Source organism: Canis lupus, chromosome 24 (genome assembly GCF_003254725.2).
Source record: "Canis lupus dingo isolate Sandy chromosome 24, ASM325472v2, whole genome shotgun sequence".
Lineage (NCBI taxonomy): Eukaryota > Metazoa > Chordata > Mammalia > Carnivora > Canidae > Canis > Canis lupus.
The window spans coordinates 27,275,476-27,289,114 of record NC_064266.1 but is presented as its reverse complement, the minus strand read 5'-3'; the positions used below and the strand labels follow the sequence as shown (position 1 = coordinate 27,289,114).

Below are 13,639 nucleotides of genomic sequence, written 5' to 3'. Positions count from 1 at the left end.
GTGAGTGGCTCTCTTATTTCCTAGGGAAAATCAAAAGCAGGAGGTGCCAGGACTGCCTGGCAGTTAAAAGCACAGGCTTTGGGGACACCTGGGTGGCACAGCAGTTGGGCGTTTGCCTTCAGCTCAGAGCATGATCCTGGAGTTCCAGGATCGAGTCCCACATCAGGCTCCCTGTAGGGAGCACAGGCACAGGCACAGGCTTTGGAGACATCAGATGTGGGTTTGAGTCCCAGGCTTGACACCAAAAACCTGTGAGATTTTTGGCAGGTGGCATAGACTCTCAGAACTTTGATGTCTTTATCTGTAAAATGAGGTTTGAGAATACAAAATGGTGTAGCTATTTTGGAAAACAGGTTAGGTTCCTAAATGTTAAACACAAATTTGCCATATGACCCAGCAATTCCATTCCTAAGTAACCACCCAGGAGAAATAAAAACATATGTCCACACAAAGACTTGCATACAAATGTTCTTAGCAGCATTAATCATCATAACCCAAAATGGAAGCAATCCAAATGTGAATGGATAAACAAAATGTGGCATATCTATACAATGGAATACTATAGGGCAATAAAAGAAATGAAGTCCTGACACATGCCACAACCTGAACGCACTTGGGAAACATTATTCTAAATGAAAGAGGTCAATCACAAAATATTGGATGAACCCATGTAAGTGGAACATTCCAGAAAATGCAAAGGTATGGAGGCAGAAAACAGATTAGTGGTTGCTAGGGATGGGGGTGGGGTGGGAACCAGGAATGACTACAAATGGGCATAAAGTTTCCTTGGGGGGTGACCGAACCTTCAAAAACTGGGTTGTGGTGATGGGTGTACAGCTCTGTAAATTTACTGAAGATCATTGGATTGCACACTTAAAGTGGGCAAATTTTGGGATATGTAAACGAAACGCCAACAGAGCTGGTTTTGAAAAATGAGTTTTGACTCTCTACTTCAGAGGGTTGTAGTGAGGATTAAAGGAAGTAACTTTTGATACAAAGTAAGCATTCAATAAATAACAGTAAAGATAATTTGTGTGTACACTAGTAACAAATTATGTAAGTGTAGATCATAGATAATGCAAAATAGCAACGATTTCTAGCACTTAAATCTACTCCTTCCCATACCACTCCAAATCCATAAACTCAATTTAACCCCACAGCAACTTTCTGAGGCAGCTGTATTATCCTATCCTCATTTTCACAGATGGGGAAACTGAGGCCCTAAGAAGTCTGGTAACTTTCCCAAGGTTGCACAGCTAGTACATGGCAGAGCTGGGATTTGAATCCTGGAGAACTAACTCTGGAGTCCGTGCTCCTCCCCACGACACTGCACTGCCTCTCGGTAAACGTCAGCTGTGTCCTGAGTTATTGCTCTAACTAGTGATGGGGTGGGGTGCAGAAAAGGCTCGCAGATAGCTCCCCAAGAAGGTCACTCAAGATCCAACCCCTAGGGTTATAGGAGTCAGGAGAAAGAGTGTTCCAGACAGAGGAAACTGCATATACCAAGGCAGGGAGGTAGGAGAACGCAGAGCATGTGGGAGGCAGTCGGAGCTGGAGATGGCTGGAGCATGGGCTGATGCTCGGCAGTGGGCACAGAGGGTGGGGTTCAGGCAGGTCCAAGGCCAAAGAGGGACCCTGGTGCCCGGATGTCAGCGCGAAGACAACGCAGAGCCAGAGAAGGAAATACAATGAGTCCCTCTCCAGCTCTGCCTTTCTCTGGGTCGACTCACATTGCCCTGGCAGGTGGAGGAGGTTGACTCAGCCACTGCTGTGAGCTCAAGGGAGCGGGGGAGCTGCCACCCCCATTCCCATCCCGCTGCGAGCTAACGCCCCTGCAGCCTCCCCAACACCAGCTCCGCCAGCACACAGAAACCATCCCCGCCAGCTGGGAGCAGCGGGCTGTCATGCTGCCAGGGAGCTGAGCGAAGCCCGGCCACACTGCCTGCTCACTGATGGGAGCTTCACACCCTGCCCAAACCCAGCCACCTGTGGACTACAGGGGGACCTCCCCCCTACCCACCCCGCACAGCACACAGTGCTCTGGCCCTCCACCCTCACTTGGCTGTCCTGAGCCAGGGACCAGCTGAGGGGGGCAGCACCTTTCTCATTCAAATTTAATACACGTACCCTAGCATCCAACACTTCCATTTTCCCACATCTGTATCTACCTGTGTGCACAAAAGGTTCATTTGGGCAAAAGCAAAACTACTGAAAAAACCTCCATGCCGGGCAGCCCAGGTGGCTCAGCGGTTTAGCGCTGCCTTCAGCCCAGGGCGTGATCCTGGAGATCCAGGATCAAGTCCCACATCGGGCTGCCTGCATGGAGCCTGCTTCTCCCTCTGCCTGTGTCTCTGCCTCTCTCTCTCTCTGTCTCTCTGTGTGTGTCTCTCATGAATAAATAAATAAAAATCTTTAAAAAAAAAAAAACTTCATGCCCATCACTGAGGAACTAGTTCATAATCTCTGCTGCATCCATACTATGGAATACTACACAGCACTTAAAGAGAAGACCACAGCTGTATTACTCCATGGTACTGGCATGAAAACACCTCCAAGATCTACTGTTGGGTGAAGGAAAAAAAAAAAAACTGCAGAACATTGCATCCAGCATGTCATCACTTATGTAAAAACAAAACAAAAATTAAAAACTCCAGCTAGACTCTCTGTTTCTTCAAGTTGACAAAAACACAGGCAAATAAGAAAAATGCCTGGAAGGAAACACATCAAATAGAAAGAAGGCATGGAGGGAGTGACTTTTTACTCTGTACGCTTCTGTGTTGATTTTCACAAGATGTGTTTGTGTATATTGGAGCACTTAAAAAACAAAGTCTGTCCAAAAAAAAAAAAAATTCATAGGAAAAGGGTGTTAAAAAGGTCACCACCCGGGGCGCCTGCGTGGCTCAGTGGTTGAGCATCTGCCTTTGGCTCAGGTCATGATCCCGGGGTCCTGGGATTAAGTCCCTCATCAGAGAATGTGTGTGTGTATATTTGGGCTCTTAAAAACAAAGTCTGTAAAAAAAAAAAAAATACATATGAAAAGTGTGCTAAAATGGTCACCATTCTGATGCAGCATTCAGGGTCACTTCTCAAAGAGCTATCACCTTTGGGGTCTTGTCTAATTCTTGCCACGCCCCTTAAAGACAAGGTGCAAAACTCCATCTTACGGATTAAGAAACTGGACCCGGGGGGATGAAACAAGCCACTCTAGGTCCCACGCCAAGGCCGAGGGGGCCTGCGGTCCTGGCCCCACCCGGCACCCCCTCTCACCAGCACGTGTGGGAGGCTGTGAGGGTGTGGGGCCCACGCTGGGGCTGGGGAGGCGCCGATGTTCCGGAGCAGCTGTCAGCCAGCTCAGAGTCCCTTCAGGGAGGGGAACCGGGCTTTGTCAGGGAAGGAGGGAGGAAAAGATGAGTGGCAAAAGAAGAGCTGATGAACCGCCGCCCACGACCCAAATTAGACATCACTGATGTGCCGCCCACTGAGCGGGCTGGGTCTGCACGTCACCCAGCAAGTCTCCTGTGGGAAGGAGTCTCGCAGGGCCGGCCCCCGAGCCCGACACTGCTTGCCTCTCCCGGGGGGCCGCTCACCCCAGGCTCTCAGCTGCGCTGTTTCCAGCTGAGTAGTTCTGGGAACGGTTCTGCTCAGTTCCCAGAGCTCTCCGTAACCAGGGCAGAAGGGGAACCGTGCTTCTCAGAGGCAGCTAGACCCTGAGGAGCAATGTGCATAAAACCCAACACCCTCTAGTGCAGTAAGTGCCATCTCTCTCTCAACGACTGCATTAGCACCGCATGTCTGGAGGGTGTGCGGAGGCAGGAGGCCAGAGGGACCCTGCAAACACGGCTAGCCAGGCCTCTCCGGGGACAGCCAGGAAGGACTCCTATACAGGGAGGGGACTGGAGACTGCTGAGGGGAACACAGGACACATACTCAAACCTCAGACCCCCCCAGAGCATGCTCAGAGAAGGGAGCTTTGGTCAAATCATGGATCCTCCATCCCATAACCATTCCCATAACAGGAAACAAACCTACAAGGCCATGAGGTCAGTGACAAGAGCTTGGATCTTGTGGCTTCTGGTCCCAGCTCTGCCACCTTGGTCAAGGTTCTGAACCTCTCTGGGTCTCAGTTTCCCCATTTGTAAAATGGGTGCTTATTATGCCTGCCTTTGGGGTATCATAGATCTAGATTGAGAAACATATAATAACATAATTGAATAAAATGTAACAAGTACTGGGTATCCATAAAATCTGGAAACAGATTTTGAGTGTGTATATGTGCTCCTGTTTATTTATTAATTCACTTTAATAGAGTAAAATGTCCTAGGCAACATTGCATATACATTCTTCTGTTTCAAAACTTTATGGATGCTCTAATATAAACAATTACATATATATAAATGTTATACAAACGTTATATATACAAATATGTATATAAAAATATTCATTCTATAAATATAATGAAATAAAATACAGTAATAATATAATAAAGTAAAACACACTCACACGGTAGGAGGGACCAGGCATGTCCAATAACTTAGGGGTACTACCTAATTTTTTTTTAAAGATTCAATTTATTTATTCATGAGAGACACAGAGAGAGAGAGGCAGACACACAGGCAGAGGGAGAAGCAGGCTCCATGCAGGGAGCCCGACGTGGGACTTGATCCTGGGTCTCCAGGACCACACCCTGGGCTAAAGGCAGCACTAAACCACTGAGCCACCCCGGCTGCCCAGGGGTATTACCTAATTTAATACTCACAGCAAGCCCCTGAGGTGGATGCTACTGTCTATCCCCATTTTACAGGGGAGGAAACTAAGGTACAGGGAGCCCAAGGGACTTGCCTACTGGCCAGAACCACACTGGGAATAACCGACACACCGGTTTCCTAAGGGAGGGCAGTCTAAGAGCAGGCCTGCGCTACTAACCACACTCTACACCCTCCAGATCCGCTGCCAAGGCCCAGAAGACCCAACAGCACACTCAGCGACCAGCGCGGCTGGTCTGGCACAGAGCCGGGGCCTAAGAAATGCCAGCTCCTCTGAGCAGTGAGCTCTTGGAGGTGCAAGACCGGAACCAATTTGTCCACCACATCTAGAAGAGTAATGCGCAGGAAGTGGGATGTCGGTGGACACTCATTGGCGGCAAGGAAAATTAGTGTTCATTAGCCAAAGGCTGGGGTTTTTATTTAAAAAAAAAAAAAAAAAAGGCGAAGATCGATTCAGAGCCCCGCCTGGGGATGCACCTTTCCTTCCTAGGACGCGCGGGGGCCACCTGGACCAGGGATGGGGATGGGGACAGGGCCAGGCCCAGCCGGCACCCTCCCCGCCCCCCAGGGCAGGGGCAGGGGGCACCGGAGACCACCTGCCGCGGACGATCGGGAGCAGAGGGGCCTACCTTCCTCGGCGTCGTTCCTCAGGGAGGCCTCCAGCAGGGCCACGCTGGCCTCGAAGGACACCTTCTTCCTTCGGCCGCCCGCGCTGCGCTTCCGCTCGTGCTTGCGCTTGCGGTGCTGCAGGTCCTGCTCATACTGGGCCCACTTCTTCAGCTGCTGGGCCCGGCGCTTCTGGGCAGCGCGCAGCCGCTCCAGCGTGGGCACCTTCTCCAGCAGCTGCAGCTCGGTCAGCAGGTCCACGTGGCTGGCCATGGCCTTGGCGGGCGGGGGGCTAGCGCGGGGCGCCGGGGGCCAGGGGGGCGCGGGGGCTCCTGCCGGGCTGGGGCCTCATGGTGGGGCCTGTGCGGGGAGAGAGACACAGATGCACACACGGTCAGGCTCAAAACCCCCATCTGTGGGTGACACTCGCCCCGTGTTCCAAACACTTGCTTTAGCTATTACATTTTCTTTTTCTTTCTTTCTTTCTTTCTTTCTTTCTTTCTTTCTTTCTTTCTTTCTTTCTTTCTTTCTTTTCTTTCTCTTTCTTTCTCTTTTTTATTGAGATAGAATGGACCTATAACATTGGGTAAGCCTCAGGCGTACAAAGTGTTGATCTGATAAACTTACCTATTGCAGTACGGTTGCCACGGTAGCCTTAGCTAACACCTCCATCCTGCCACATAATTATTAACTGGGGGGGCTTACATTGTTATTCCATATAAGGTTGTTATATTGGTATAACATATCAGGGGCTTGTTATATTGTCATATACGGGATTTACTGTTATTTTTAAAGGAATTAATACCATATTTTAAATTATTTCTCAGTATTAATTTATTACATGGTAAATATTGACAGATATCATCCACATAAACAAAAGCTCTTGGGCATCCTTCATTTTAAGAGTATAAAGGAGGGGACGCCCGTGTGGCTCAGCGGTCAAGCATCTGCCTTTGACTCAGAGCATGATCCTGGAAATCCCAGGATCAAATTCTACATGGGGCTCTCTGCATGGAGGCTGCTTCTCCCTCTGCCTACGTTTCTGCCTTTCTTTCTCTCTCTGTATCTCTCATGAACAAATAAATAAAATCTTTAAAAAAAAAAGAGTATAAAGGAGTCCTAAGACCAAAAAGTTTGGTAATTGCTAAACTACTAGGACCTATAAAATCTTAGTTGAAGTTTTCCTCTTTGGATTACCTTAAAAAAATTTTTTTAAATCACACTTTGTGCTCTCCTAGATTCCTGGAAGACATGAAGTCAATAAAATTTCAATCTGGTGCCAACTGGTCCCTATCTTCATTCAGCACAGACCCTATGTGCTCTCAGACACACGGGGGAAGAGTCTTAGAACAATTACTTGAACCACTTTAAGCCTGTTTTCCCACCTGTAAAATTTTTTTCTCCACCTCCCAGAATTGACAGGAATAAAAAGAGCTGACCAAAAAAGTTATATACCTAATAGCAGAGAGAAACAGCTTGAAGGGAGAAGAGCAGGGACATGTAAACACAGCCCATCTGGGAGCCCACAGGCAAGGCTGGTGGAGAGTTGCGGGGTGTTGGACAAGAGAGAGGAAGACTGATACAGATCTGCCTTTGGGTAATGTGGAAATGGCTGCTGATCCAGAGGGGTCAGGACAGTCCTGGGCTTCAAGAAGTCATTGCTGATCTTATGGGTTCCCTGCTTCACCCCTGGACTGTCCATCCTCCAGGGGTTAACAACCAGGATTCAGTCTTAGCCCGGACCCCTGGGAGCTCAGGTTGGGTCAGATTGTTCCTCAGGTCCCTCCCAGCTCTGAGACTGGAGGGTTGACAAGCAAATGGGGAAGGGGTTGGCTTGGCCATGCTCAGAGGGCAAAGGTCCTCAGGGTCTGAGAGAATCTGACGTCAAAAGTAAACATAAGCCGAAGGCAAGGCTCATCAAAAAAACAAGCCTTTAGTTGCTTTTTATTTTGTTTTGTTGTGGATACCTTGCAATGCTTTTTAAATTAATCAATTAAACTTTTTATTTTGCGATAATGGTAGATTCACCCGCAGTTGTAGCAAATAATATGCAACCTTTACCTAGTTTATCCCAATGATAACATCCTGCAAAACTATAGTCAATATCATAACCAGGAACCTGATATTGATACAACCTATCAGTCTACTCCAAATTCTCTGGTTTTACAGGTACTCCTTTGTATGTGTGTTACTTAGTTTTACACAATCTCATCATATGTGTAGGTTCATGTGTCCACCACCACAGTCAAGACACAAACAGTTCCACCACACAAGGATTCCCTAACCCCCATCTCAAAGCATTCGGGTCCTTGCCCTTGACAATCAACTGATCCCCATCTCTAAAATTATGTCACTTCAAAAATGTTACATAAATAGAATCAGACAGTTGGTCACCTTTTGCGATTGACTTTTTCACTCAGCATCAGTGCCTTGAGATTCATCCAAGTTGTTGAGTGTATCCCTAGTCCATTCCTCTTTCTTGCTGCATAGTATTCCACTGTGTGGATATACCACAGTTTGCTTAACCATTCACTCACTGAAGAATGTCCGGGCTGTTTCCAGTGTGGGCTATTATATTTATGCGCAGGCTTCATGTAAATATAAGCTTTCACGCCTTTGGAGTAAATGCCCAAGAGTACAACTGCTGGATCATTTAGTAATTATATGATTAGTTTTATAAAAAAAAAAAACTGTCAAATTCTGTTTTCCAGAGTGACTGTACCATTTTTTGTTCCCACCAGCAATGTATGAATGATCCAGTTTCTGTTAGCATTTGGTGTTGTCACTACGTTTGCATTTTGGCCATTTAGACAGATGTTTGGTTGTCTTTTTAAAAAGTAAGGAGTTCGGAAGAATCGAATTCACAACCACATCATACTGTGATGGTCAGACCTCACTGGGAGCTAGTGGGTCATATATTTACTTCTCCCCACTTCCTCAAGTGATCTAACATTTAATGAACACCTGCTCTGGGACACCTGGGTGGCTCAGCGGTTGAGCACCTGCCTTTGGCTCAGGTCGTGATCCTGAGGTCCTGGGATGGAGTCCCACATTAGGCTCCCACATGGAGCCTGCTTCTCCCTCTATGTCTCTGCCTCTCTCTCTCTCTGTGTGTGTGTCTCATGAATAACTAAATAAAATTTTTTAAAAAACGAACCCCTGCTCTGTGACAAGGCCTGATTCACAGATGGATCAGGGACTAGCTGTGCCTTCTAGGAAACCCCAGTCTGTCTGTCTATCAGTGGATCTACAAATTCTTTGAATCCTCTTGACAATCTAAGTAGGTACTATCATCATCCCCATTTCCCAGATAAGGAAATTGAGGCCCAGAGAGATTAAGCAATTTACCCTACATGGAAGGGCCAGTCTGTCTGAGGCCATGATTAAAGCTCTCCAGAGTAGGGGACAACTGATTTGAATCCTAAATGGTGAATAGGAGTTTGCCAGATGTAAAGGACAGTCATGGGCTGAGAGGGAGCTTGCCAATGTTCAAAGGCTGGCAGAAGGACTGATCACCATGGAGGGAATTCTAGGAACCCATACCCACAAACAGCTTGAGGAGGATGAGGCTGCTCAGCCCAGAAAACAGAATTCTTTGGAGGCAGTGGTGAGCAGTTTGTGGCTTGGGGCCAGACTTAACCAGGAAGCCCCCTGGTCCACATCATCACATCAAGTTTAGCTGGTTCGTCGGTTGGGTTTTGGACCACATCATGTTTTTATAATACTGTAATGTTATTGCTAACATTTAAAACTTGAAGCTTTAATATCCAAAATCAGATTTTCAGGTTTTCTTAGGCCATCTCAGCACCTGGCCACACCGGGCTCATGTGGCAACAATCTGCAGATAGGGAGCAGGACTGTCCCGTTCAGGTGGGGACAGTACCCCCCCCCCCCATTACCCCACTCGACCTCCTTCACTAATTGGCATCACTTGCTAGCTCCTGTCGTCGGTCACCTGAGTTCTCGAGTCCTGTCTGAGGCAGAACCAGACAGTGATTTCCAAAGGTCCGGAAAGAAAGAGAAGAGAGTCTATGTATCTCCCCATTGAAGAGGGAGCAGTCTGTGTACCTGGAAGACAGACACCCATCCTCCAGAGCAGCCCAGCAAGCAATTCTGCAAGACGCTTGTGGTCTCAAGTGGTGGCAGATTTTCCATTGCTCGCTGGAGAACATTGTTTCCACTTTTGCCAGGTTGGCCTGAGTATTGTGTAAGATGGCTTTTGGCCCTAACATTCTGTATTCAGTTACTCCTTTTTGCACCACTGTTTACTGATCACCTACTAAGTGGGAGGTACCCAAACCCTGCCAAGACCAAAGATAAGAATAAGCATACCAATCACTTACCATGTTAATTAAAGCCCTTAATCCTTTTCTAAGGACTCCTCAGCCGTCATCTCGGCCAAGTGTTTCCTTAAGTGTGGAAAGAGAACCCACTCCAAGGGAATTTTCAAAAGCATGCAACAAGATCTACCATAACATGAAATCACAGAGCAAGTTATGTTCTTCACTTCTTTTTTAATCTATCGGATTTTCCCTAGAAGAAAGTGTCAGTTGGGTACTAACAGTCCTTAAACATCCCATCCTTATAACCATGTCAGTCTCCCTCATAAACAAAGAGAAGGCAGGCTTCAAGCTCACAGCCTTGGGCAAGCGATGGCTTTTGGGATAGAATGCAAAAACATCATTTTGCTTTCTGTGGATTTGTTTTCACAGTTACTGTTTGCTTGTGGTGGTGATATAAAATTTCCTTTTTAAATAAACCTACATCAGTGGAAAACTAGCAAGGTGATAGCCAAAAAAAAAGAAATAATGATGGGATTTAATGTTGGCAAAAATTGTAATTGATTGGCATTGGGGAAATCCACCTGGCTACTGATCCTCAGTGGCAATTCTATAAGAGAAGCGCTCATATGAACTCATTATTTCATCTGACAGATGTTTATTGGGCATCTATCACGTGCCAGGACTGTACTAAGGGCTAGGGGTATAGCAGGGTGGAAGACAGGCACAGTCTCTGACCATTGGATGGATGACAAAACAGAGGCATAAGGTAACATGCTCCAAGAATACGGGGACTGAGCAGTTGCTCAAACCACAGGTCTGCTTCCCAGGGCAGTACTCCCTCCCTGGGCCCCAGGGTAACAGGCCCTAGGCAGACAGAAGGCATTCACCGCAATGCCCTCCTTGGCTCGGGCAGTTTGCTCTGGGAGAAAGGAATTAAGGGCAGTTGCCCAGCCCCCCTGGAGCGAGGTGAGGACAACGCCTCCCCAGGGCCAATAAAAGGGGCCAGAGCACATTTTCCTCTGACTCTGCTCTCCCTGCCAGCCCCTCCTGCCTCACCCCTCTGGGTTCCCTGAAGCTGGGGCTCCAGGACAGCTCCCTCTTGGCTGCTGGTTTTCAGGTGACCTAGTTTCCCCCAATAGACCCACACACCTCCTCCCACCCCCGTCCGAGAAAACCCGGCTTGGTCTAATTAAAGAATTGTCATCGTGCTGCTAACACAGCAGCTGGGCGGCCCCCAAGACAGGGCACTTGCCTGTGCTGGGGCAGCCCACAGAAGTCCTGGCTCCTCTGGGTTGTGGCCTGGACCTCTCTGAGACCTGGGTGCACCTATCCACACTTCCAGAGGAAGCCCTGGATGGTGATGGGGACATGGCCCAAACTGTGAGGACTGGGGGAGCTACGACATCATCAACACTTAAAGGGGATCCCCAAGGAGGACCTCGCTTGGAGGAAAACCAGCTCCATTGAGAGATACTGAGCCCAGTGTTTTGTCGGAACATCCATACAGGCCATCCCTCCGAGCACTGGGCACAGGGGGCTGCACGTCAGGGGAGGGGCCAAGGCAGGTGTGGAAGCAGTCAGCAGAGGCCAGGTTGAGGTGAGATTATCCAGGAAGTGTGTGTGTGATATGAGAAGAGAAATCAGAAGGAAGGGGAAATAGATCAGGGTACTTAATTTTCCCATAAGTGACTGTATGAGGTCAGGTAGATGAAACAAAATACCCTGATTGTGGGCAGGAGGAAGTCTGAGGCCAAGCCACTTGACCTCAGTGGGCCAGGACAGGCATTTGGGGTGAGCCTTGATTCAGCCTCTGGTTCCTGTCTGCAAAGTCTGAGCTTGACTCCTCTTGGTGCATCCGCTCATCCTTGCTGTCTGCTGAGTGAGAAACCGAGTCAGTGAACATCTAGGGAAGCAGGGAATGCCCTCCAGAAAGCTGAGCCTTGGAGGAAAAGGGTGAGGAAGCATGCTGGGGGTGGAGGAGGGACTGGGGAGGACACTATAGAACCCCCTCCTCCTGGAAAATGAAGGGAAGACCATTACAGAAGTGTTGTTGGGCAATGATATGCCGCTGGGGTGGCAAGAAAAGGAAGAAAGGCATGGGTCCATTGAAAGACACAGTTTGCTTTGTAGCTCCGGGAGTATTACTCTGTGCTGGGCCTCGATTGGCCAGAACCTAAGCCCAGCCACGGTGATTGGGTGGGGGAGGCACATGACCTAAACCATCCCACTCAGTAGCTCTCTCTCCCCATTGCCTCTAACGTGGAAGCATGCACCCCAGTTGCAGCTGGAAGCCAGCCTTTGGATGAAGCCAATACTTGGGGATCAGAGGAGGAGAAATGGGGTCCTTTAACTCAGGAGCTTCTGGGCTTTGGTCATCCAAACCAACAAAATCCCCTTTATTATCCAAGCCAGCTGAACTGAATTTAGGCTCCCCGTAGCCAGAAGTACCCACCCAGACAGCAATGCTGCTCTTCGGTCTGTAGGAATGGGAACCCCATAAGGAGCCTTGAAGCAAGGTGAGTGGCCTCTTGCTGGGGCAAGGCACTAGATGCCTCCAGTCCCCGCCCCCCATGCTGAAGGCCAGCCTCAAGCAAGGGTGAGAAAGCCAAAGCTATGTCCAGTCACAGCCCTGCCCCCTGAGATGGGAGAAAGGGGGTGGGCCCTGGGACTCCTCGACCCCAGGGGAGCAGCTGGTTGACACATCCTTGGACTGGAGCCTAGTGCCTTGAGAAAAACAACACGGAGGAAGGTGAATTCTAATTGAAGAGTCTTTAAAACATGAGTCAGACAGTGTCTCAAAGTTCACACTGTTAAAGGAAAATGTTAAGATTTTTTTCTCGTTCTTCAGCTATTCTTCTCCACACAATATTGGCAGCAGTCTAGAGGAAGACCATGAGCGCTTTCGCCTCGTGCTTCCTGAGCCGCTGAGCACGAGGGGAAGAGGAAAACACAATAAACAGCTCTGGCCTTCCCTCCTCCCTGAATCTTACTCAGGACCCACTTTCTCTCCCAAAGGATGGACACTCCCACCCTCCCACAACACGCTTCTCTGGATAACAGCATTATCCCCCTGCCCTAGTATAAAAATGTCGTACTCATGAGCAAAGAGATTTCTGGGGCCTTTGGTACTTCAAATATCTGAGTTAGAAATGAGTCTTGTCACCCTCAAGCCCATCCTCCCAGAATTTTATGGACTCACTCTCCTACCCCTGCTGAAAATATCTTCTTGACTTCCAACACAGTCATCTAGACAGACATTCTGGCTTTAAATCTGCTGTGGGACTCACATCCCCAAGGGCCTGCCCCTCGAGTCTGCCTCTCCCAGCTGTGCTCCTTCATTCAGGCTTCTAAGTGGTGGCCTTGGGCTTGGCCCTGACTTGTCACTGTCTCTTGAAGCCCATTTACTATGACCCAATTTGGCAAGACTTTGAGGGGGATCCGGACAGGGGAGGGTGTCAGGATTCAAAACCCACAGGTTCAAGAAGAACAAGAAAGGATCAAATAATCAGTACAACTTGAACCTTCTCAGGAAAAGAATCATGTCCAGCACTGGGGTAGTAACAGCTCAGGGGACCTCTGACTGAACTGACTGGGCCATATAGGCAGTCTAGGACCAGGCCTTAACAAAAGCCATGAGCTATTTTCTAAGTCTCTAGAGGGCAGAGTCGGGATCATATACAAGCAAAATGAGAGGTAGGATCAGCCTGGCATGAGGAAAAACTGTCTAACACTGACAGCTGAACAAAGCCCAGCCATGGCACAATGCTGGGGTCCCCAACACCAGGAACTGCAAGGCCACTCATGAGGCTGCTGAGAGAGAAGGTCCTACCACCCAGGCGGGCTGGTGGGTGGGATTGGCCCATGAACCCCAATCCTGGTCTGGCAGACAGATCACCTGGGTTAGGAGCAAGTACTCCATCACGTATATTTACAGCCTGGGACCCGGTAACCACCCGGCTGGATAGCCTTTAAGGGCCATTCCAAGTA

At 48.6% G+C, this 13,639-nt stretch overlaps 1 protein-coding gene across 2 annotated transcripts in view; it reads right to left on the bottom strand.

Annotated features, from left to right (window-relative positions):
• PPP1R16B (protein phosphatase 1 regulatory subunit 16B) overlaps positions 1 to 5,707 on the bottom strand; it is a 67,980-nt gene extending 62,273 nt beyond the window's left edge. Inside the window, exon 1 of one of the 2 annotated variants that reach the window (XM_035705837.2) lies at positions 5,393 to 5,707. In XM_035705837.2, the coding sequence (XP_035561730.1) occupies positions 5,393 to 5,642 (250 nt within the window). In that variant the 5' untranslated portion in view covers positions 5,643 to 5,707. The remainder of the gene's footprint in view (positions 1 to 5,392) is intronic. The other variant, XM_035705836.2, reaches the window with a different exon arrangement.
• Positions 5,708 to 13,639: the final 7,932 nt, after the last annotated feature.